Source organism: Grampus griseus (assembly GCF_964374135.1).
Source record: "Grampus griseus genome assembly, chromosome: 11".
Taxonomy (NCBI): Eukaryota; Metazoa; Chordata; class Mammalia; order Artiodactyla; family Delphinidae; genus Grampus; species Grampus griseus.
This window is the reverse complement of record NC_139005.1, coordinates 88,035,564-88,058,559: the sequence shown is the minus strand read 5'-3', so window position 1 is coordinate 88,058,559 and position 22,996 is coordinate 88,035,564. Positions and strand designations below refer to the sequence as shown.

Sequence of the window (22,996 nt, the reverse complement as noted above, 5' to 3'; positions counted from 1 at the left end):
TGGTCCTGTGAGACCCTAAGTAGAGAGCCCACCCGAGACCTTGTGCCTGGACTTCTGACCAATGGAAACCATGAGAGAGTAAATGGCTGTTGTCTTCAGCCTCTAGATTGTGGTCATTTGTTACCGCAGCAATAGAAACTAATCCAGCTCATCTAGAGTTTGCCTATTTCATCTTCCTTCTGACCGCAGCGTGCCCGACGCACTGTGGATGCACAGTGAATACTTGCAGGTCACAAGAAAGATGAGACCTGTGACCTGCAAGATGCTCTGTGCAGACTGTGTGATGAATGGTGCTGGTCTCACTACCTGCACCTGGGGTTGTCTTGGGAGGCTTGCTGGTGAGTCAGCCCATCTCATCAACTCGGGGGAAGGAACGAAGATCCATTTCCTGGATTTCGTGACCCGTAAGAGAAGCTGTACTCAGCATCTAAGAGGTGACCGGCACCGTGAAAGGAGCCATACTGGGGGCAAGCAGAGGCAGCAGAGCAAGATCCCGTCTCTCCAGGAACTCACAGCTCGGCCTCACTTCCTAACTTCACTATGTGTTGTATCACCTGAGAAAGTAAAGACAAGGGCTGTCTGTTCCACAGGGGCAATCCTCAAGCACTTAAAAATTATCTGGGAGGCACGTAACTCCCCACTCCTAAGTGAGGGCTGCATACAGTGACTTGATTCCAAAGAGCACAGTCTGGAAAGCGAGGGGGAGGCAACAGTAAGTTTGCCGTGGAGAAACTCGACAAACACAATCTCAGCCAGGTGGTCAAGGTCATCATCACCGGGGATGAGTCATATCGATCGCAGGTACACCTGATGTGATGAGAAAGGCGCTTTACCTCGGTGGGCATCCTTCCCAAACCCACAATCTCGGTCTAAATCGTGAGACAAATACTGCGTACTCCACTAGAGGGGCAGCCTATAAAATATGTGACCAGTACTCCTCAGAAACGGTCATGGTTATCAAAAACAAGGCAAATCTGAGAAACTGTCTCAGCCAAGAGGAGCTTAAGGAGGCATGACGACTAAAGGTAACCTCGTGTCCCGGAGCAGAAAAAGACACTAGATAAAAACCGAGGAAACAGGTATAAAGTATTTAGCTAACAATAACGTATCCATGTTGGTTCACTGATTATAACAAGTGTACCACACTGATGCAGGATGTTCATACTGGGGGGAGCAGGTGAGGGGTTGTATGGGAACTCTCTGTGCTATCTTCTCCATTTTTCTGTAAATCTAAAGTCACTCCAAAAAATGAAGTCTATGATTACAAGAAAAGCTGCCCAATGAGGAAATAGGAAAATTATGATGAAAGCACTAGAAGTTCAGGAGAGAAAGGGAAAGAAGACGGGTCATCAACAGTTCCCTAGGCTTGACTCATTCATCCCCCAAAGGTTTCGTGAATGTAAACGTTCCCTCATGCGCTAAGCTACGCTTTCATCCACTCATGAATTTTCTTCAAAATATTTATTGAGCATCTGCTAAGCGCCAGGCACTGGCTAGACCCTGAGGGCTGGACACTGTGCGAAGGATGGTGTTGATGAGCCCGACGCCAGCACCAAAGATGCTGCCATTTCCGAGGCTTTCTGGCCGCTTCTCCTTCAGAGATGAGAACCCTAAGAGAAGCCGCCCCACTGTGTCCTTGAACTCATCTGTGTTTGTCGAGGTGTCTGCTCTGTGCCCTTTTCTGTGCACTTCCTCCAGACTGTGGGATTGTTGGGATAATTCACTCTGCTTCCCTGGCACGCTGTAATTCGTATAAGTGAACAACTTGTGGGGTTGGTCTACCCTAAGGATTTGGGTAGCTCTGGACCCAAACCTGAAGACAGTGGCTGGACTTAGCCAAGCTTGAGGCTCACTCTCTTCTGGGGGTGGGCGTGGGTTGGGTGGCTGTGCTGGGACAGACGCTGACGCTCTCCTCTGAGCGACACATTTAAGCGTGGCGCTTTTAGCTCAAAGGGCCACAAGGCTCAAGCCCCAGGGGCAGCAGGCCAGCCTCAGCATGTAGGCCCTGACCTGGGAGGCCTGGGCTGGGAGAGGTGGGTCTGGCCAGGCTCATGAACATGGCAGCCGGTTAGCAGTTGTTAGTGGCGTGCCGCTGGGGACCTGGAATTCAGGTTTCTCACGGAAAATGCTGGGTATGTGTGCTCGTGGGGTGAACGTGGGTCCTCGGGGCTCGGAACTGTGCGGCTACATAGAACTAGACAGGAATGAAGCCAAGTTCCTAACACCAGGGTTACCAGGAGACTCCCCTGAGATGGATTCCTGTGGATTTGGGGGCTGACATCCTTCCTCTCCTCCTCTAACCCCTCACTCCTCTCCTAAAAAGATACGGAAACACCTTCTCTTCTTCACAAAGGAGTGCTAGGATTGATCCCAAAAGTCCTTTGCAGGTGGCTTAGGCGGGGGTTCTACACAGTGGTAAAAACCTGGACAGGGGGGCCAGATGGGACTGGGTCCCAGTCCTGGTTCCTCACCCACTAGCTCTGTGACCTTAGGAAAGTGACTCGGCCTCTCTGGGTTTTGGTATTCTCTTCTAAAGTGGATTAAAACTACCTGCTTGGTGAGGTTGCTATGAGAGCTAAAAAGGATAACACATCCCCATATACTGCTGAACCAAAGGAAAGTGCTGAGATTTGACCATTTTTAACCCCCAAAACAGCAATTTCCCATAATTCAGACGAATGCCTATTTTTCTAGACCCTAAAATGTCATAAAATTAATGGCAGCTTTTAGGAAGAGGAAAAAGAAACTCACCACACTAAACACACACACCCATTTTTAAGATCCATTTAACTTGAGAAATGCTGGAAGGTGGAAAAAGCTGTGTCTCAGAATCAAGAGAATGCGGAATTACTGTTACTATCTGGGGACACTGGCAGGGAGTTCTCTGCCTCAGTCCACTGTCAACAGCGACTGACTCTTCCCTACAGAGGCCCCTCCCTTGCGGGATGCACTGACCTGTGAGCAGTGAGCTGCTCTGCGCTGCCACACCCCTGGGAAAGGTGGAGGTGGGAAGTGTCCCCACCTCCAGAGGGTTCTGCGAGGTCAGCATGTAGCCCCACTGGAGTTGTGCACCAGATGAAACTGAACACACAATGAACTCAAGTGCTTTTAAATAGTCATCCATGTGTTTTGATATGTACCTTTTATTCATGTCAAGTGAGGAAGGTTTTCAATTCATGGTAGTAATACAATGTTTCCTTTCTAACTACATTTAATGGAAGGCAAATTGATTTAAAGAAAAATATCAGTGGAAGTACCCTTGAGGAATGAAAGGGAAATCAGACATTATCAGATGAAGGAAAACTCAAAGAATTTGTCACCAGGAGACCTATCCTAAAAGAATAGCTGAAGAAAGTTCTCTAAACAGAAAGGATAGAGGAAGGAATCTTGGGACATCAGGAAGAAAGAACATGGTAAACAAAAATATGGATAAACATAATAGGTTTTCTTTCTTCTCTTGAGTTTCCTAATTATGTTTGATGGTTGATGCAAAAATTATAAGTGTCTGATGTGGTTCTAAATATGTAGATGAAATATTTAAAGACAATTATGTCATAAATGGGGGAGGTAAAGGGACATAAAGGGAAGTAATGTTTCTGTACTTTACTTGTACTGGTAAAATGAAGACACCAGTAGTCTATGATGTTATACACACACACACACATACACACACACACACACACTATAATACTGTAAGCAACCACTAGAAAAACTATACAAAGGCATACAATCAAAAACATTACAGACATATAAAAATGGAATTTAAAAAGTGTTCAAGTAACTCCACAAGAAGGCATAAAAAGAAAAGAGAAAAAAGACAGAGAGACCAAACAGAAAACCCAAAATAAGATGGCAGGCTTAAGCCCTAAAGTAGCAATAACTGAGTAAAATATAAATGGTCTCAATAAACCAATTAAAAAAACAGAGATAGGCAGAGTGGATGAAAAGCCCAACTATATGCTTTTTACAAGAAAGTCACTTCAAATCTAATAAAACAGGCAAGGTGACAGTAAAGGATGGAAAAAATATATCACATGAACATTAATCAAAGGAAAGCAGGAGTGGCTATATAAATATTAGATAAAGTAGATGTCAGAGCAAGGAAAATTAGCAGAAGCAGAGAGGGGCATTATATGATGATAAAAGGGTTAATTCACCAAGAAGATATTGCAGTCCTAAATGTGTATGTACCAAACAACAGATCTGCAAAATATGTGAATCAAAAACTGACAGAACCAAAAGAAGAAATAGACAAACCCACAATTACAGTTGGGTTCTTTCTCAACTGATAGAATAACTAGACAGAAAATCTGTAGGCTATGGAAGAACTCAACAATACCATCAACCAACAGGGTCTTATCGACAGTTATGGAAACACTCCACTCAACAATGGCAGAAAACAGTCTTTTCTTTTTTTTGGCCACATTGCATGGCTTGTGGGATTTTAGTTCCCAGGCCAGGGATTGAACCCAGGTTCCCGGCAGTGAAAGCACTGAGTCCTAACCACTGGACCACCAGGGAATTTCTGAAAACATTCTTTTTAAGTGCCCGTGAAACCAAGATAGACCATATCCTGGGCCATAAAACCAACCTCAAAATTTTAAAAGGATTAAAATAATACAGACTGTGTTCTCTGACCACAATGGAATCAACCTAGAAATCAATAACAGAAAGATAACAGGAAAATCTCCAAATACTTGGAAACTAAACAACACATTTCTAAATAATTCATAAGTCAAAAAGGAAGTTCCAAGGGAAATAAAAAACACACTGAACTGAATGAAAATGAGAATAAAAGGTATCAAATTTTGTGGTACACAGCCAGAGTAGTGCTGAGAAAGATATGCATACATAAGACAAGAGGAAAGGTCTCAAATTAATATTCTAAGCTTCTACCTAAAGAACCTGGAAAAAGAAAAACAAAATAAGAAAAAAAAAGAAAAATAAAATAAGCCCAAAGCAAGCAAATAATAAAGATAAGAGCAGCAATCAATGAAACTTAAAAAAGAAGAGTAGCAGAGAGAGAAGATACAAATTAACAAAATCAAGAATGAAACAGGGGCTATCACTACAGACTCTGTAGACATCAGAAGGGTAATAAGGGAATGTGATGAGCAACTCTACACACATACATTTGACAACGTAGATGAAACGGACCAATTCCCTAAAAAACACAAAGTACCCCACCTCACTCAATATTAAGTAGATAATTTGAATAGCTCTGTAACTATTAAAGAAATTGAATTTATAATTTAAAAAACTTCCCTTAAAGAAATCTCCAAGACCAGATTGAAAAGGAAGAAATGAAACCATCTCTACTTACAGATTACATGATTATCTAAGTAGAAAAATCCCAATAAATCTGCAAAAAACTCCTAGAACTAATAAATGAGTTCAGCAAGGTCACAGGATATGAGATAAACATACAAAAATCAATTGTATTTCCATATGCTAGCAATGAACACATGGACAAAAAATTAAAAATATAACACCATTTACAATTGTTAAAAAAAGAGAAATAGTTATGTGTAAGTCTAATAAAACATGTCCAGGGGCTTCCCTGGTGGCGCAGTGGTTGAGAGTCCACCTGCCGATGCAGGGGACACGGGTTCGTGCCCCGGTCCGGGAGGATCCCACATACCGCGGAGCGGCTGGGCCCGTGAGCCATGGCCGCTGGGCCTGCGGGTCCGGAGCCTGTGCTCCGCAACGGGAGAGGCCACAACAGTGAGAGGCCCACGTACAGCAAAAAAAAAGAGAAAAAAACATGTCCAGGACTTGTACCCTGAAAACTCACAATATTGATGAAAGAAATCAAAGAAGATCTAAAGACACCAAGAGACTAACATGTTCATGGATTGAAAGACTTAACATAGAAAAGATGTCAATTCTCCCTAAACTGATATAGAGGTTTAACACAATTCTTATCAGTCTCAGCAAGATTTCTGTTGTTGTTCATATAGCAAATTTGTTCCAAAATTTATATGGAAAGGCAAAGAACTAACATAGCTAAATTCATTTTGTGAAAGAAGAATAAAATGGAAGGAACAAATTTACCCAATTTCAAGATTTATTTTATAGCTATAGTAATTAAGACTGTGTGGTAATGGTGGAGGGACAGACACATAGATCAATGGAACAGAATGGAAAACTCAGAAACAGACCCACACAAATATGCCCAACTGACTTGACAAAGTTGCAATAGTAATTTGATGAAAGAGAGATAGTCTTTGCAACAAATGGTGCTGGAGCAATTGAACATCCACTGGCAAAACAAAAACAAAAACAAAACAACTTTGCTCTGAGTCCTGCATTTCATACCAAAATTAACTCAAAATGAAAATGAATCACAGACTTCAGCGTAAAACAGAAAACTATAAAAACTCTAGGAGAAAAATGCAGGAGGAAATCTGCATGATTTAGGGCTAGGCAAAGCATTCTAATACTTGTCATCAAAAGCATCAGCTCCGTAAAGGGAAAAACTTAAATTGGACTTCCTCGAAATGGAAGCTCCGTGAAAGACCCTGTTAAGAGGATAAGAAGACAAGCTGCAGAGTGGGAGAAAGTATTTGCAAACCATGTATCTGACAAAAGACTATTTTCTAGAATTTACAAAGAACTCTCAAAATTCAACAGTGAAAAACCAAACAATTTAATTAGAACACGGGCAAAAGACACAAAGAGACATTTCACTGAAGAGGATATACAGATGGCAAATAAACACATGAAAATATGTTCAACATCATTAGCCATTTAGGGAAATGCAAATTAGAACCACAATGAGATACCACTTATACATCTACCAGAATGGCTAATATAAAAAATAGCAATAGCATCAAACAGGGAGGATGTGGAGAAACTTCATTACCCATACTTTGCTGGTGGGAATATAAAACGGTGCAGCCACTCTCAAAACCAGTTTAGCAGTTTCTAAAAACTAAACATGCAACTTCCATACAATCCAGCAGTTGCACTCCTGAGCATTTATCCCAGAGAAATGAAGACTTATATTCATATCAAAAACCTGTGCAGGAATGTTTAAACAGCTTTATTTGTAATAGCTCAGCACTGGAAACAACTCAGATGTCCTTCAGTGGTGAGTGGTTAATAAACTGTGATCTGTCCATACCACAGAGTACTAGTCAGCAATAGAAAGAATCTAACTATCAACACATGCAACGACCTGGAAGAATCTTCAGAGAATTATGCTGAGTGAGAAAATCCAATCCTAAAAAGTTACATACTGTATGATTCCATTTAAATCACATTCTTGAAATGACAAAATTAGAGAAATGGAGACCGGATTAGTGGTTACCGGGGCATAAGGAGGGAGTGAGGGCAGAAGAGATATGGGTGTGGCTGTAAAAGGGCAACATGAGGGATCCTTATGGTGATGGGAGTTTTCTGCATGTTTACTGTATCATGTCAATATCTTGGTTGTGATATTTAACTGTCATTTTGCAAGATATTGCCCATGGGGGAAATGAAGTATCTCTCTGTATGTTTTCCTACAACTGCATGTGACTCTACAATTGTCTCAAAATAAAAAGTTTAATTTACAAAACTCAATTTTAAAACAGTGGGAAACCCCCCTAAAAACGTGTATAAACCACAAGGAAAAAAAAACCCAAAACACATAGCTTATGTCTCACCCTGGACATGAGCTATGTGTTTTGTCTTTTTTTTCTCTCCACGTGAACTGAATAGAACAACGCTGGAGGCTAAAGCCTCCAGCGTTGTTCTATTCAGTTCACGTGGAGAGAAACCCCAAATGTCCACCATGTTCTGAGCAAGGCTCTGTGCCATTTGATTTCATCTCCTACACTTTCTCCTGTGTCCCGCAGCTTCCTGCTGCCCCAGCACATCAAGCACGTTCCCACCTGGAGCCTGAGCTCCTGCAGTTCCCCCACTTGGAATGCTTTCCCTCCAGACCTCTGTGTGGCTGGAAGCTTTTCCTCACTTAGGTGGTTGTTCACATGCTCCCTCCTCTGGGAGACTTTTCTTACCATCCTCTCTAAATTAGACCTTGCACCAGAGACTACATCGTTGTCCAAGTTCATTTTTTCATAGCATTTATCATGCTCTCACTCTCTTTTGCTGACGTATTTCCTTGCGTACTATGTGTCTGCCCCTCCCCTGGCCACAGTAAGTTCCATAAAGAAGGTAAAGAAGGTCCTGTCACCCCTGTAGCCTAGGAGGCACTCATGACTACAGAATGAATAAATGTCCAGAGGAGTTATGTGTGGGAGAAACGGGCCAGGAGCTCTCTTTAAATAGATGTATTTTAAAAAATGACTGTATTGTTCTACTCCTGGGGAACTCTAGAGACACTGAACCCTTTTAAAGATAAAATTTATAACTGGGGGCAAAAAAGCACATCTGCAACTAGATTTCAAGTAACGTTTGACCGAGCAAGAGTCACGGATGCGGAGAAGGCATCGCCTCACTTTACAGGATGGCTGTATTTCTGTGAGTTGACCATAAAGTGGATTTATTTACAGGAATTCTATATTCTTACCCACTACTCTGATAGAACCAGGTATTTGTGCCCACAGAACAGCAGACATGATTTGAACAGGAATCCGTTAATGGAGGGAGAAGGGACAATGCTAGCTAGTTGTGTGATGCATGGCTACTCCTTTCCTCCAATAGGACACTTTCTGAAGGCAGAGCTTTGCAGCACTTTCTCAACTCTCTGAACTTCTCTGCCACCATCTCTCTCTAGACATCTTTTGACCCCAGGAACATCACCATGTTTGGGGACTGCTTGACTTGCCCCGGCAGCCAAGGGAAATTGATCACCTCTTTGTCCCCTGTGGTCAGTGTACATGGTGGTGTAATACCACATCTCACCAGTAGGGGTTACCATTGACCCCCCCCCCATAAGGGCAAACTTGACTCTTGAAAGCACCCTTTTCCCCAGACTTGCCCCCCGCTCCTGACCACACGCTGCTCCTGCCCCATCCCTGGCTCCCCCCACCCTCCAAGATCAGTACAGCTGACAGGGAGCAGGCTCTAGTCTACATCTGCCAAAGGCCCCTGGCTTCTTCCAGGCCTCCAGGTGCTACTTTCAGAGGCTGTTGGCTGCCCTTTCTGGGTGGTGGCTGAGTGGGGTATTAGGGGCCTGCTGGCGTGCTAGCAATGTTCCGTTTCTCAGTCTGGGTGCTGACCACACAGGTAAGTTTACCTTGTGAAAATTCATTAGGATCTATAGTTACGATCTGGGCACTTTTCTGATGTATCTCATTCTTCAAAGTGAAGTTTACTTTAAAAAATCCATAGATTAGCTTTCCTCAATACATAGGATGCCTTAGTAATTTCTGGAACTCCCACTACAGCCCGTAGAAGAGAAAAAAACAAAACCAAACCAAAAACCAATTAGAACACCAAGACCCTGGGAACAGACCTAGCAATGATTTTTCACTAAGGTGGTTTCTTAGGTAGTTTCAGGCCTTATTTATTTATTTTTCAAGTTGCGGGGTGAGGGGCAGGGAGAGTTTGGTTTTGAAATACTTCCAGCAGGTTTTGCTCTTTGTGGAATCACTGAGGCTCATTACCCGAGGGCCGGCACACCTCCTCCCGTTTTGGGTCTCAGTGGGGCCTGACACCAAGCACAAATCCAGCCCCCAGAGGCTGAGACTCTGGTGCTAATGAGAATACCTAATGGGACCCGCTCTGGACCCGAGGCCAGGTGCTCCAAGGCTCAGGGAGCAGCTGGGTGTGTTGCTGCTGCTGCTTTGCTGCGGGGCCATCCCTGCCAACTGGAGAAGGCTGCTCCCCCTCTCCACTCGTGACAGCTTGTTGGCCAAGCCTGGCAGGGGAACCCACGCTGCCCTTTTGGTTCAGAGGCCTGCCTACTTCCCTGACACTTCACAGGCTCCCACTATCTTAGGACCCCCGGGTCCTGCACAGCCTGTTGTAAAGGGGTTGCGGCATTTCCCCGTTGCTGGGAACATAGTGCCAGCAGGAATTCAGAGGCCCTTGAGGAAGGCGTGAGCCTCAAGCGCTAGGCTCATGCGATCCTCAGACCTGAAAAGCCTTCTCAGGGCCTGGCTTTCCAGGGACCTTGGCAGGTCTGCATCCTGTCGACCTAGAGAGCTACACCCATTTCTCTCTTCCTGCTGGGTTCCTAATGTCCATCCAGGCCTGCCCTGGTCTCAGCGCCTCAGTGACGCCTTCCCTGAGCATCTCACACCCCTCAGAGCCTGTGCCACCCAATTTAACATTGTTTCACAAACCACCTCAGATGTCCTTGGGGCCCATGGGTGGGCTTTAGCTCCCCAGCTTTCATGCAAATTCCCCAGGCTGGAAGGTATCTTTTACTTTGTCCCACGTGCCCAAGTGCCTTGGGACATAACAGGTGTTCAGTAAAGCGGCTGCCCCATGAAAGGCTCTACAAATAGCTGTAACCAGCTGGGGTACATTTGTGCCAGCGCTGTGACTGCAGGCAGCCCCCCCCCTCCGTGGGACAGGGTCAGGCTCAGGGAGCATGGAGATCAGAGCCCCCAGCCTTTCTCTCTGCCCACAAGCACAACGGCATTAAGCCCTCGTACCTTGCTGGCTTTCAAGATCTCGAACATGAGGGGCAGGCCCTGGGTGACGAGCTCCTCCGTGTACTCTTCCTCCTGAATGGTCTTAAACTCCTTCAACAGGCACTGAATGAGAGGCCGGCGGTGCTGCTGGAAGGCGATCCGCAAAGACTCCAGCCAGGTGTGCAGGGTCCACGGGACACCTGGAAAGGGGGCAGGTGGGGGTGGGGGAGGGGAGGGGAGGGCAGAAAACAACCAGAGGAGAAGGCGTGTTTTTATCTGGAAGCTGGCCTTTCCGGGGGACATTACCACATCATGAGACCAAGAGCCTGCCTTTCAATGAATAGAGCCAGTGTTGCTTTTTTTCCCCCCCAAAGACCCGCAGAAGTTGAAATTAAAGGTCGTAATTCGATTCCCTTAACTATGGGTGTTTAGTTCTGCACGCTACTCACGTTATTAGGGGCTGCATTTTACAAGGTATAATCCTTGTGTAGAATATTGGAATTCTAATGCACACTCTTTATGCAGATCCCATCCTTCTGAGTTCTGACTTCCTTCGTCTCCATCCCCTCTACATCCGTGCCCAGAGCTTAGAGGTGGTGAAACCTCACCATCCGCTGCTCTGGTCAGGGCAGGTATTTCCATCTGAATGTGAAGACACGGGAGGATGCTGCTGCCGCCCCCATGTGCAAAACGACATTTCCACCTGCAGGCACTTCATCAGTTCTCTCTCCCTGGACAGAAGCCTCTCCAGCAGCTGATCGCTGTGATTTGCTTCTCCCCCCTCACTGTGAGACTGAGGCACTCGCTACTGTTTATAACAAGCACACGATTCAGGGTCTTGAGCTTCAGAATCAAGCGTCACAGGCTCCCAGGGCGATGGCATAAACGTCCGCCACACTAAACGGCCACCCTCCAAGAGAGACCAGTTTCCAGAACAGCACCGGGGGCCCCTCCTTGGGGCCTCAGCCTACCCTGAGCTGCCACAGCCTGTGTTTGCAGCCCGTGCTCCATCCTGCTGTGTCTGGGCCGGGGCTAGCGCCATTAGAGGGGTGAAGGCCAGGCCAGCCTGTTCCCCAGACGCACGGAGGAGATGGCTCCGGCATAGCTCACTCAAGGGAGAGCCACCCCTAACTTTGCCCGAGGGTGGCTTTGCCCCTGAAGTGGGTGCAGCCTTGCTAGGGAAGAGATGCCCTCATCCTAGCTGGTGCCGGCGGCCGCTTCATGGATTTGGGGGCTCTCAGGCAGCGATTCCCCAACCACTGGGAACCACCTGGGATGATTGTTAAATATAAAGATTTCCAGCCTTTATCCATCCAGACCCTTGAAAGCAGAGCCTCTGGGTGTAGGGCCTGGCAATCTGTATTCAGACAAGCTCCCCAGGTGATTCAAATTTCTAACTCAGGGTCCAGAGTTTGGGAATCGTGGAAAGGTGACCTGAGGATGGGACTTCGGGGCTGGCAGGATGCTGCTGTCTATGGGGATGGTGTGGGAACTTAGCCTGGAAGTGCTCCAACCAGCAAATGAGAAGTTCCCTGGGCTGCGTGGGGTGTGTGTGCGTGCGTGCGTGCGTGCGTGTGTGTGTGTGTGTGTGTGCGTGTGACCTGGAGCTGGGCAAAGGCTCTGTGCCCAGCCTTGGAGGGTCCCCAGACTGACCTATGCTCCTGATATCAATTGTGACATCCACGTAGCCATGCTCAGCGCTGTGATACATGGCCTCCCTCAGGGCTCTGAGTTTGGCCTTGCTGTTGCGGCTGGCACACAGGGGGGGCGGGGTTGTCTCCGCCAGGTCTGTCCCCTCAGCCAGAATCTCCTCCAGGGACAGGATATCACTCTTCTCCTTCTCTGGCTGAGCGAGCAGTTTGCGGAACACATTCCTGTCAATCATAAACCCAGAGATGAAGACACTCAGAGATGGAAGGGCTGAGCCAGGGCAGGGACTAGGCAGGGGACGTGGGGAGACCTCTCACTTGGGACAAGGGAAGGACGGGACCAACTCCGGGGTGGTGGTTTCAGAGGCCTGACCACAGGTGCTACGTTTGGTGGATGGAAGAGATGGTGGGGCAGGTCTGGCTGTGTTTCCTTGAGGACAACTTGGAGCTAAGTGCATTCCCCAAATATCTAGAAGGTTCTAGAACCGTCTGCCTGCGGTTCCCCCCCCCCATAGTGAATTTGCTTCACTTGGGGTTACGTGTAGTAAAATCTGATGGGGTAAATCCTGAAGGAAATGTAGACAGGAGGTAACCAAACATGAGAGGTTTTACGATTCTTTAAAATGGATTCTTCTCACTTCACGACAGGTGATAGGATGAGTGCTGACCAACCCTGGCAGAGAGTGACGTCTCTGTGATAGGAAAGCCGGTTGGGAAAGGACCAGACAAGCCAGTCTGAGTGGACGTGTGCTGCATGAAGCTGGCTGGCCAGGACTGGTCTGCCTCTGGGTCCCACATCCAGAGATACAGTGGGTCTGGGGTAGGCTTGGGAATCTACATTTTTAACAAGCACCACTTGGGACCTCGTGGCTTTGGGCCGTCCTAGCCTACCTGTGTCCGTGGGCTGCGGCCTGGCTGAAAGAGTTCATATCACCCTGGGGGGTGGTAGAAATTCCATTCCTGTACATGGTTCCTATCAGGGGGTCCGCGCCACGCTCCAACAGCAAACTAACCAGCTCAAAATTTCCTGCAAGCCCAGAGAAGGGGGTTTTATAAGAGAATCAAGCAAACACACAGTCACAGACACATCAAGGGCCAGCGCGCTGGAGCCCCTTGGCTGGCGTGAGCATCAGCAACTCTTACCTACGGCGGCTGCGAGCTGGAGGGGCGTTTCTGAATAGTTCTCCTCGCCATGCTCCACAGAGCCCTCCACCTTGGCCCCAGCGTCCAGGAGGAGCTGCGGAGGAAGAGTGACCATTGAGATGTTTAAAGGACATACATGCGAGGGGACGTCAGGAAAAGGTGGTGGAAATCAGTGTGACGTCAGTGTTCCTGCCCTCCCTCTGGGTCTGTGAGCATGTGCACGGGGGAGGGCAATTGCATCTCAGAGGAAAAACCGAGAGCCTCTCATATCTTCTAGAGCCTCAGATCACTCAAATTGTGGTCCACAGTTTGAGTGACAGTAGCATCGGCATCCCCTGGGAGCTTGTTTGAAATGCTGGCTCTGAGGCTCCACCCCAGACCGAATGATGGGAATCTGCACTTCAGCAAGTTCTCCAAGTGATTTATATGTACATTAGAAGTTTCTAGAAGCACTGAGCTAGAAGCTCGTGGCACCAGAGGGTTGGAGGACTTCCTTTCGGGGTCGGTGACATAAAGCCTCGGAGAGTATTAGTGGGGTCTCTTAGAGCCATAGCAACGCAAGAGTTCTGAAGAACTCTTCGGGGACCACCAGGGCCAACCAGGATAAGAATCGCTTCTAGAACATCCTGGAGGGCTCTGAGGACAGCTCAGCAGATGCTGAGTTTTCTGGCCAGCAAGATCAGTGAGTAAAGTGGCAGAGTGAGCTTCCAAGAGCGCTGCTGAATATGATTCCATTCTGTGCATCTCTGAGAGATCTGGGCTTCCTAAACACAGAGATGCTGTCCATGCCGGATCTCACAGTGAACGTGCTGTCAGCACTGCTGATGTACAATGAGGGGGAAACATCTGTCTTACCTGTTCAGGGCTACCTGAGGGCACAGCCAGGAAGGGGCTGCCTACCTGGCATCCCATGATGTGTGCACCTGCTGCACAGAGGTGACCTGACTTCTGTTTGGCTTGGCTACCCACTGCTCCTATTCCTGATTTAAAGGCTGGGGATTCCACTGCATGTTAAGGGATGGCATTGGTGTCCACTAGGCCACCCTCTGACCCCTCCTTTCTTAGATCCTTCCACTAGGAGTGGGCTGGTCATGACATTCTACAGGCAGAAGCCAGCTCTCGGTGTGACATGTCACACACTCAACCTCCTGAAACATGACTTCGGATCTGTCTTAAGGATTCCCACGACCTAGGAAACAACGAAGGATTCCTGTGGCACTCCAACATTGCCTAGGGGTCCCTAGCACACTATTTTCTGCTCTGCATAATTCTAAGAGGCTTGGACCACGTAAAAGGAGGTGAGTTCCCGATGTACCCAAAGCTCAGCGTTTATTAGGGGGTCAGATGTGGTCAGGGACCTGGATGCTGATCTCTTTTTTCCAATGAAGTAAAGTTTTAAGATCTAGAATAAACCGAGCTTAAGATCTAGAATATACTAGATGGGTATTCATCGAACACCAACTCTACAACAGCCAGAGAAGGTGCAGGCAAAACACACTTACGTGCCCAAAGGACCTCAGATGCGGACATACTCAGGGAGCTGTTTCAGAAGACACATGTGAAGACCCTACTCTAGACCTCTCGGATGGGCTTCTCCATAAGTGGGATCCAAGCAAGTATCTTTTGGAACCACTCCCTTGGAGACCTGGATGTTTCTTTCCAGTGGTTGGAAACCACTAGACTCTATGCAAACACTGGGGTCACACCTAAGGGAAGGTTCTAAGGTCTCACGCCAGCCAGGTCTTACGTTCATGTTACAACAAGCAAAAATGAACAAATCCACAAAATCACAGCTCAGGCCCCACCCCCGAGCAACTGGGAACAACTTGATAAGTTTGCCACTCTGCGTGTGAGGCTGCATGTGGGTATGTGTTAAGTTCATATTGGTTAGAGCCAGGCCATATAGAGCATTACATATAATATTTTCATTCATATGATATGAATGTGCTATATTTAACTGCAATTAACCAATATGAATCTCTTAGGGAATAGGCATGCTGGGAGAGGTACAAATTTGCGTAATGAAAGAGGTAAAATTAAAGGTCAGATGTGGATAGGGAAATATGTTAATACCTGAACTACAGGAATATGTCCATGCAACACAGCAAAAGTCAGAGCCGTCCAATGGCGGGTCTCAGGGTGGACGGATGGATATTTATGAGGAGTACTGACAACCTATAAACAAATTGAAGTTATTTTCAAAATGTGACCTTCACAATACTTAGACCAGCAAATCTGACCTATCTGTGGCTGGGCATGTGGGCCAGATATGTACAAAAGGACGTCCTAGAAGGCGCCTCGGGAAACACTGGAGATGTGGGGTAGTGACTTTATATCCTCCGTCACAATAAGGACTCCTTTGCTTCTCATCTGAAAAGAGTTGAATGGATGATTTCTGACCACCTCTAAGGAGCCTTGGAGAAGCTGTAATGGTGGCTACAATGAGCCTGCTCCCCTGCCTGTTTCCTCTTCCTGCTTAAGGGAGGGTGATGCTTCTGAGAGCTACAGGATGTCAGGTAGTGTGAGGCCACTACCATCACATCCACATCTTCAGGGGAAATTCTTGGCAGTGGCAAACCCCGTGCAAGGGGAGGTCTGCTTCGAGCTTTCAAGCCAAGCAATACCACCAGCCTTCTGATGGAGGACATCACCATCTGGTCACAGCTCACCCCACACTGTCTTCACTTCATTCTTCTGCTGGCTTCCTGGTTGACAAGGACCCTCATGCTACTGGAAACCTAGGCACAAACATTCCCTGGGCACACCACGAATGAGCAATCTGATACTGGCCTTCCCATATGGGGACCTCAAAACACCCCAGGCCAAGAGAGAGGCTGCAGGACAGCTAAAGGTTAGGGTCCTGCAGGATTGCCACCTACACATGGCTTTTCTTCCAAACATTCCTGGGGCCATATAGCCGCGATGCCTGCTGCTTTCATAGCAGTTGATTTCACTAATCACCGGCGGGGGGAGGACCTTGAGCTGGGAGCTGTGGGATGGGCTAGAGGACCAGAGAACCCCACCAGGACCCAAAGTTGACGAGCCTTTGCAGGGATGTGCACAGTGCTTGGGGGATTCATAGCAGGAAAAAAAAAATCCCCAATACCTAAAATTTATAAGATCCAAAATGGTTCTGGATCCAAAACCATGTCTATTGCCTGCTTTCCTCAGATGAATATAAAGCATGCTTTTTTTTTTAACCACAGTACTAAGACTACAAGAGCATCTAATTTTGAACTAAAAAAAGTTTCCTGGGGTGGCTGAGTTAGGAGTGCAGCATGTCAATCGATCTTCTCAGCTTCTGAGACTGCCAATATTAGGCTGCCGGAAGAGAGTGGGTCTTCTTTTTTTTTTTTTTTTTTGTGAGAGTGGGTCTTAAGTCAGCATAGAACATGGTCAAAAAGTGTTATTTTACCTATTATAAGCCTTGGTGGGGGCAGGAACCAATAATAACTGAGTCCTAAATTGATGCTACTCTGTATTTACTTCTTCCAACAACTCTCTGAGATGGGTGCGATTGTTCTCCCATTTTGCAAAGGGGAACACTGAAGCTCAGGAAGGTTAAACTATTTGCCCAAGCAGAAAAGCAAGTTACTAAGATGCAGTAGTTTCAGAATTTGAATCCAGGTGTCAAATTCTAAAGCCTGCGGGGAGTGTGCTTTCCACTATACCACACTGCCTCATGGAAGCTTTGCAATTAGCTTTAAGACCTGTGGTTTAAACCGGCCAACTGGGTGAGCCAATCGGGATTCGGTGGGGGAGGGTGGAAGATCTGGGGGAGCTACACCTGAGCTCAGGGTACGTGGACCAACTTTGTATTTGGCAGAGGAAAGGGCTGATGGCTCAGGAGAGCTCTCTCTTCCCGACCCCAGAAGGAATGGATCAGCAAGAAGAATCAGAGATTGGGTACAGCTGAACTGAGGGAAAAGCTAGGGCTCCTTGTGGCCTCGTTGGTTGTTTTTAAATGAAAAATGTTTTGGGGCAGCTCCTTGGAGTTTGGTTGGGCTGGGGCCTCAGGATGGAGGAAATCCAAAAGCTGGTCTGACCTATTTGCTGGACTGAGCACCCTCAGCGGTGGCTCTTTGGGAGATAAAGCCCCCCTCTCTTTGCTCGCCTTCCCGAGGGACTGCCAGGCCCAGGGGCCCTGCAGCCCTCTGCACCCTCACCTCCACATTCAGGTCAGCTCCGGCATCCAGCAGCATCTGAACCATTGCCTCGTCCCCGCGGACGCAGGCGTACATCAGGGGGGTCATGCCCTGCAGTGAGTTAAAAACCAGAGAATGGAGGTTTACCAGGTGGCTGTGTCACTTGACAAAACAAACGGAAAATCTTACTTGTGTGAAGAAGGCTATAACTGTACTCAAAATCCAGTATTTTAAAGTAAATGTACAGCCCTATAAGGTCATAATCCTCCATATTTTGAAAACCAAAAGGGAAGCAAGAAGGGAAACATACATTGCCTTATTTTTGCATTTATCTTGGCTTAAGTCGGAGGATTTTTTGTTTGCCTTAGGGTGCAACAGATCTAAAAGTGTTTGCTGAAACAAGTGGCTGGTTTCAACTGAAAGCTCTTAGGAACTTTCTGGATTCTGCAATATCAGCCCTAAGCTATCTAATTGGTAAACACTGTTTCCTTGACATTTTCTCTTTCACAATATAAGTGTCATCTTTGCTCTATGTGAGCTGCTGGTCAGTGTCAAAGGAAATTGGTGCCTCTGAGTATGACCCCAGCACGACGTCAGCTTTGACATTATCATTTACAAGCAAAAGGCAAGGGAATGAGGAATGACTTTCAGGAATTCCATATCTGCCCACGATTCCTGCTTATTACAAAGTACCACAACCAACAGAAGTAAGGGATAGATTTTTCAATAAACAGTGTTGTGAACGTTTGGGAAAATGTTCAGGTTAGAGTCTTATCTCACACTATACACCAAAATCATTTCCAGTTTGATTAGAGATATAGAGAAAAAAATTAAAACCATAAAAGACATCTAACTGAATCCGTTTCTAGGCATAAAAGTAATGGAAGAAATCACAAAAGAAAATCATTATAGTGTTGAGGACACGCAATTGAAAACATAAACAAAACTAAGAGGTAAACAAAATAAATTGAGACATATTTGTCATATTGTAACAGAGGGTTATATGTCTAATATGTAAAGAGCTCTTTGAAATAAAGAAGAAAAACACTTAAGCTCTAATGAAAAACAGGCAAAAGATAATTAAATTAAGTAAAAGATTAACAGGGTACACATAAATAGTTGGAGAGTGTGTACAAGGAAACAGTCTCCGGGAAAGTAATTTGAGATCAAAAACTTTAAGATAAGTTGATGCATTTGAGTGACTATTTCCACTTAAAAAAAAGTTCCCTAATGAAATAATCAGAGATTTGAACAAAGGTTTGCGTAAGTATATGTAGCTCAGCATTACTGATATAAGTAATTAGAAACAATCTAAGTATTCAACAGCTGAGGTATGGTTCACTGAACAAATAATATGACCATTTTATGTAGCCATTGAGTTAAAAAAAGAATATTTAATGATACTGCAAAGTATCTTTAATACAAAATACCAAAACCAGAAAGATAATAAATCCTTGTTCTTAAAAAATAATGTGTGTGTGTGTGTGTGTGTGTGTGTGTGTGTATGTGTGTGTGTGTGTATTACGGCTCCTTTGTGTTGCTCAAGAAAATTATTAGCTGTTATCCCTTCCCTGGAACTTGCTGCATGAGCTGCCCATGTGAGAAGCAGTTCCATTTGTCCTTTGTGACTTTCCATCTGGGGCTCACATTGAAAGCTGCTGTTTGTTTTCTCCATCCGTGACATCTTCACCCACCCGGGGTGTCTCCCTGATAGATACACAAGCCTCTCACTGTACCTGTGTCAGTGGTTTGGGGGATGGCTGCCTGTCTCTGAGGTGTCTCCTAGGGTCCCTCAGAATGACTTTTGTGTATCTTAAACACACCCTGAAAGTTTGGTGAAAATCTGCTTGGATTTGTTCTGTGATGCAGAGAACTAATTTTAACTATGCTGGAAAAAGGGCTTGAAGGACACAAGCTAAATATAAATGATGGTGGATGATGATGGTATGATTTCCTTTCTGGAATAGGTCTATTTTTCTCTATTTTCCATTTCAGCTGCAAGGATCACGTGCAACTTCTGTACAGATGAACAAGGATATTTTTATAAGCTATTTTAAAAACTTAAAAAAAAAAAGAAAACAACAACAACAACACAATCACCCTACGTCACCAGAAGGGGGAGCCTCTGTTCAGTGCCTGCTGTTTCCATCCTGCCCTGGGGCAGGGCACATGGTGGAGGTGGGGTGCCTGTTCAGACACTCCGAGGACCCTGTACCTGTTCGCTCATGGTGTTGATCCCATCGGGCCCCAGGAGAGACACTGCCTGCTTCACCAGGTCCGTCCGCCCACAGTTCAGCATCCGGAAACCCAGGTCCTGCTTAAACTTGGCTTCGATGGCCACTGCGTCCAGCTTCCGAGAAGCGCAAAAGCAGTCGTCGGCCCTAAGGAAGGGAGAGATGGTCAGGTGTGTGCAGCAGCTTCGCCAGGACTGGCTCTCGAGTTAGGAAGCACCAAGGAGACTTTCCATTTGCTTTTCATGTCAATTGCTTGTTTCTGGGCTCCAGTTAGAATGTGGATATCTCTTGATCCTTGTCCTTTATAACTGCAGCTTATCTGTCTTATCTCTCCTCTGCTCCCACAGCATATTGACCTAAGAATAATAATGGCTAATATTTACTGACTGTTCACTATGGTTAAACTCTTTACATGAGTTAATTCGTTTACTCCCCACATAACCCTAAGAGGTAAGTACTATCATTACCCTCTCTTTTAACCATGGGAAACAGACACAGATAAGGGACTTGCCCAAGGCCACACAGCAAAAAGCAGTGAGCTGGGATGTGAGCCCAAGGCAGTCTGTGGAGAGCTGACCTGGGTATATACTGTGTCCCCCCGTCCCCCCATCACAGCATATACTATTTGCCTCTTTCCTTGTCTGACTTCCCCTCCAGGCTGGGGACTTCTGAGAGCAGGGACCTTGTCCAGCAAGTCTCTGCATCACAGTCCAGACAGTACCCAGCACGTGGAGGTGTTAAAAACGTTAGCCGAGTGAACACAGAATGGCTGGAGTCTCTACTTTCAAAGTGGAAGCAGGGCGGAGACCTGGCAAGATAAAATAAGAGTACTAGTGGTGAGATGCTTTGGAAACTAACCGAGCCAGTTGGGCGAAGTGAGCCAGGTTAGGGAAGGGTGGGGAGGAGAATCAAGGAATTCAAGAAGGGGATACAAACTACACTTGCAAAGGATGTTACTTCCTTCTTATGGTGAATTGTCAAATCAAATCACCAAGCATTTACTGAGCACCTGTTTGCAAGAGGCGCACAATGCCTGGAAGGGGAGAGGGCACAGGCCCTGGCAACCATAATGCCATGTGGCAATTGCAGTGATTGAGGTGTTCAGAGACACACACCAAACAGAGCCTAGGGGATCCAGCAAGGCTTCCTGGGGAAGGTGACCCCTGAGCTTTGGCTTTTTTTAAATATATATCTTTATTGGAGTATAATTGCTTTACAATGTTGTGTTAGTTTCTGCCGTACAACAAAGTGAATCAGCTACGTGTATACATATATCCCCATATCCCCTCCCTCTTGAGCCTCCCTCCCACCCTCCCTATCCAACCCCTCTAGGTCATCACAAAGCACCGAGCTGATCTCCCTGTGCTATGCGGCTGCTTCCCACTAGCTGTCTATTTTACATTTGGTAGTGTATATATGTCCATGCCACTCTCTCACTTCATCCCAGCTTCCCCTTCCCCCTCCCAGTGTCCTCAAGTCCGTTCTCTACGTCTCTGTCTTTATTCCTGCCTCGCCACTAGGTTCATGAGTACCGTTTTTTTTAAGATTCCATATATGTGCATTAGCATACGGTATTTGTTTTTCTCTTTCTGACTTACTTCACTCTGTATGACAGACTGAACTGTGTCTTAAATAAGGAGAGAGAGGGACAGAGGGTAGGAGAACTTGGAGCAGGGCTTGCATGAGCAAAGGTATGGACATGAGACGTGGCGGGCTCTGAGAGCTAACTATGGAGGTTTTAGTGTTTCTGGGGCATAAACTTCCAGGCAGAGGGCCAGAAGCTGAGGGTGGGGAACTTTACTTAATCCTAAGACTTTATCCGTAAGAGCCACTGAAGGTTTCTAAGCAGGCAGGGGAGTGATACGGTTGGATGGCCAACTCTGGGAGACCGTGGAGGATGGATTTGAGGGGAGCTGACCCTAGAGGTGGGGAGATGTTAGTGCTAAAAGAAACAGCCAAACAGAAAGAAGTCACTGCCCAAGTGTGAAGTGACAAGGGGCTGAGTGAAGGTAGTGGGTGCTGGGACAGAGCAGAGGACGAAGATTCCATTTTTCTACGAGCAGGTGCCCATTTCTCAGGCGATGGCCCTTGTCCTCAGGCTGGTGAGCTACACGCCCTGCATCATCAGGAGTCTGTGCTGTCCCGGACCCCTTCATATTCCTGCTCTTTGCTAATGCTGGGCATGGATACCCAGGAAAGGAGCCAGGGCTCCAGAATTCCTGGTTCCACTCCTGCCTCTAAATAACCCACTTTCTGGTGTGAGGAAGGGTTAACTTTGCCAGGGAACTAGCTTCTTGTTAATCCTTGAAGGAAATGAGACGGACTGTTGTTCTGAAAGTTTATGGCACTAAGGCTCCTCAGAACGGCTAGGATCTGGGGCAGAGGACCTGAGGGATGAAGAACAGAGGGAACCTTAGGAATCACGTGGGATGGGTGTGCCCGTGACTCTTCACTGGGTTCCTGACCTATCAATCATCTCAGCTGGCAAAGGAGCCTTGGAGGAAGGCTGTCCGGAAATAGGAACACAGTCACAGGAGATGTTAGGGCTCTTAGAGGACCAGAGGGCGCTGATGCAGTGACGGTGGAATCCAGAGAAAGAGGAAGCTTGGTGTTGACGTGGGGTCTAATCTGCATACATGCTTCAGGAACTGCGTGTCAGGCCAGGCCATCCGAGGGCTTGTTTGTATGACAGCCCTGGGAGGAACTAAGAAAGGTATTTAGGAGACTTGGACCTGGACCCTGGACTCCAGGATTAGAGCTTTTCATGTTAGGTCGGGGAGCCAAGACTACCTCAGTTGGAAGACTCTCCGAGGAAGCCTGAGAGCTCTCCAGGTGTGGGTAGGGGAGGGCTGAAGACTCCGGGTCTGGCTTTAGACCATGGCATCAGCACCCAAGATGTGAACTTCTAAGGACACATAATGGGGCTGTGCCCTAGGGCTTCTTGGTCCAGTTCATGGGAATTTGGACTTGGGATTCTTACAGCTACGGTGGCCAGATTTAGCAAATAAATATACTTTAGCAAATACTGAGTGACACAAACTTATACTAGAACATTATTCACTGTTTATCTGAAATTGAAATTTAACTTAAAAAAATAAATCTGGGAAAGGGCAGAGCCACGTGCCATGATTTGAAAAGAGCACACGGTGAGATCATGGATCTCACTGAATGTAGACAGCACCCATCTCCAGGGGAAGAGGGGAGGTGCTTGGTGTGGCAGTGCGCTGCATCTAAGGGACCCATGTTCCCCCGAAACTGGTTAAGGCAGATGCTTCAGGCAAAATGAACACAACAGA

At 46.5% G+C, this 22,996-nt stretch overlaps 1 protein-coding gene across 3 annotated transcripts in view; it reads right to left on the bottom strand.

Annotated features, from left to right (window-relative positions):
• ABTB3 (ankyrin repeat and BTB domain containing 3) overlaps nucleotides 1-22,996 on the bottom strand; it is a gene marked incomplete at both ends in the record, with an annotated part of 305,658 nt that overhangs the window by 24,003 nt on the left and 258,659 nt on the right. For 2 of the 3 annotated variants that reach the window (XM_082666738.1, XM_082666740.1), the window contains 7 exons: nucleotides 10,551-10,729; nucleotides 12,183-12,403; nucleotides 13,070-13,205; nucleotides 13,322-13,415; nucleotides 15,395-15,496; nucleotides 17,488-17,577; nucleotides 19,682-19,847. In XM_082666738.1, the coding sequence (XP_082522864.1) occupies nucleotides 10,551-10,729; nucleotides 12,183-12,403; nucleotides 13,070-13,205; nucleotides 13,322-13,415; nucleotides 15,395-15,496; nucleotides 17,488-17,577; nucleotides 19,682-19,847 (988 nt within the window). The remainder of the gene's footprint in view (nucleotides 1-10,550; nucleotides 10,730-12,182; nucleotides 12,404-13,069; nucleotides 13,206-13,321; nucleotides 13,416-15,394; nucleotides 15,497-17,487; nucleotides 17,578-19,681; nucleotides 19,848-22,996) is intronic. The other variant, XM_082666739.1, reaches the window with a different exon arrangement.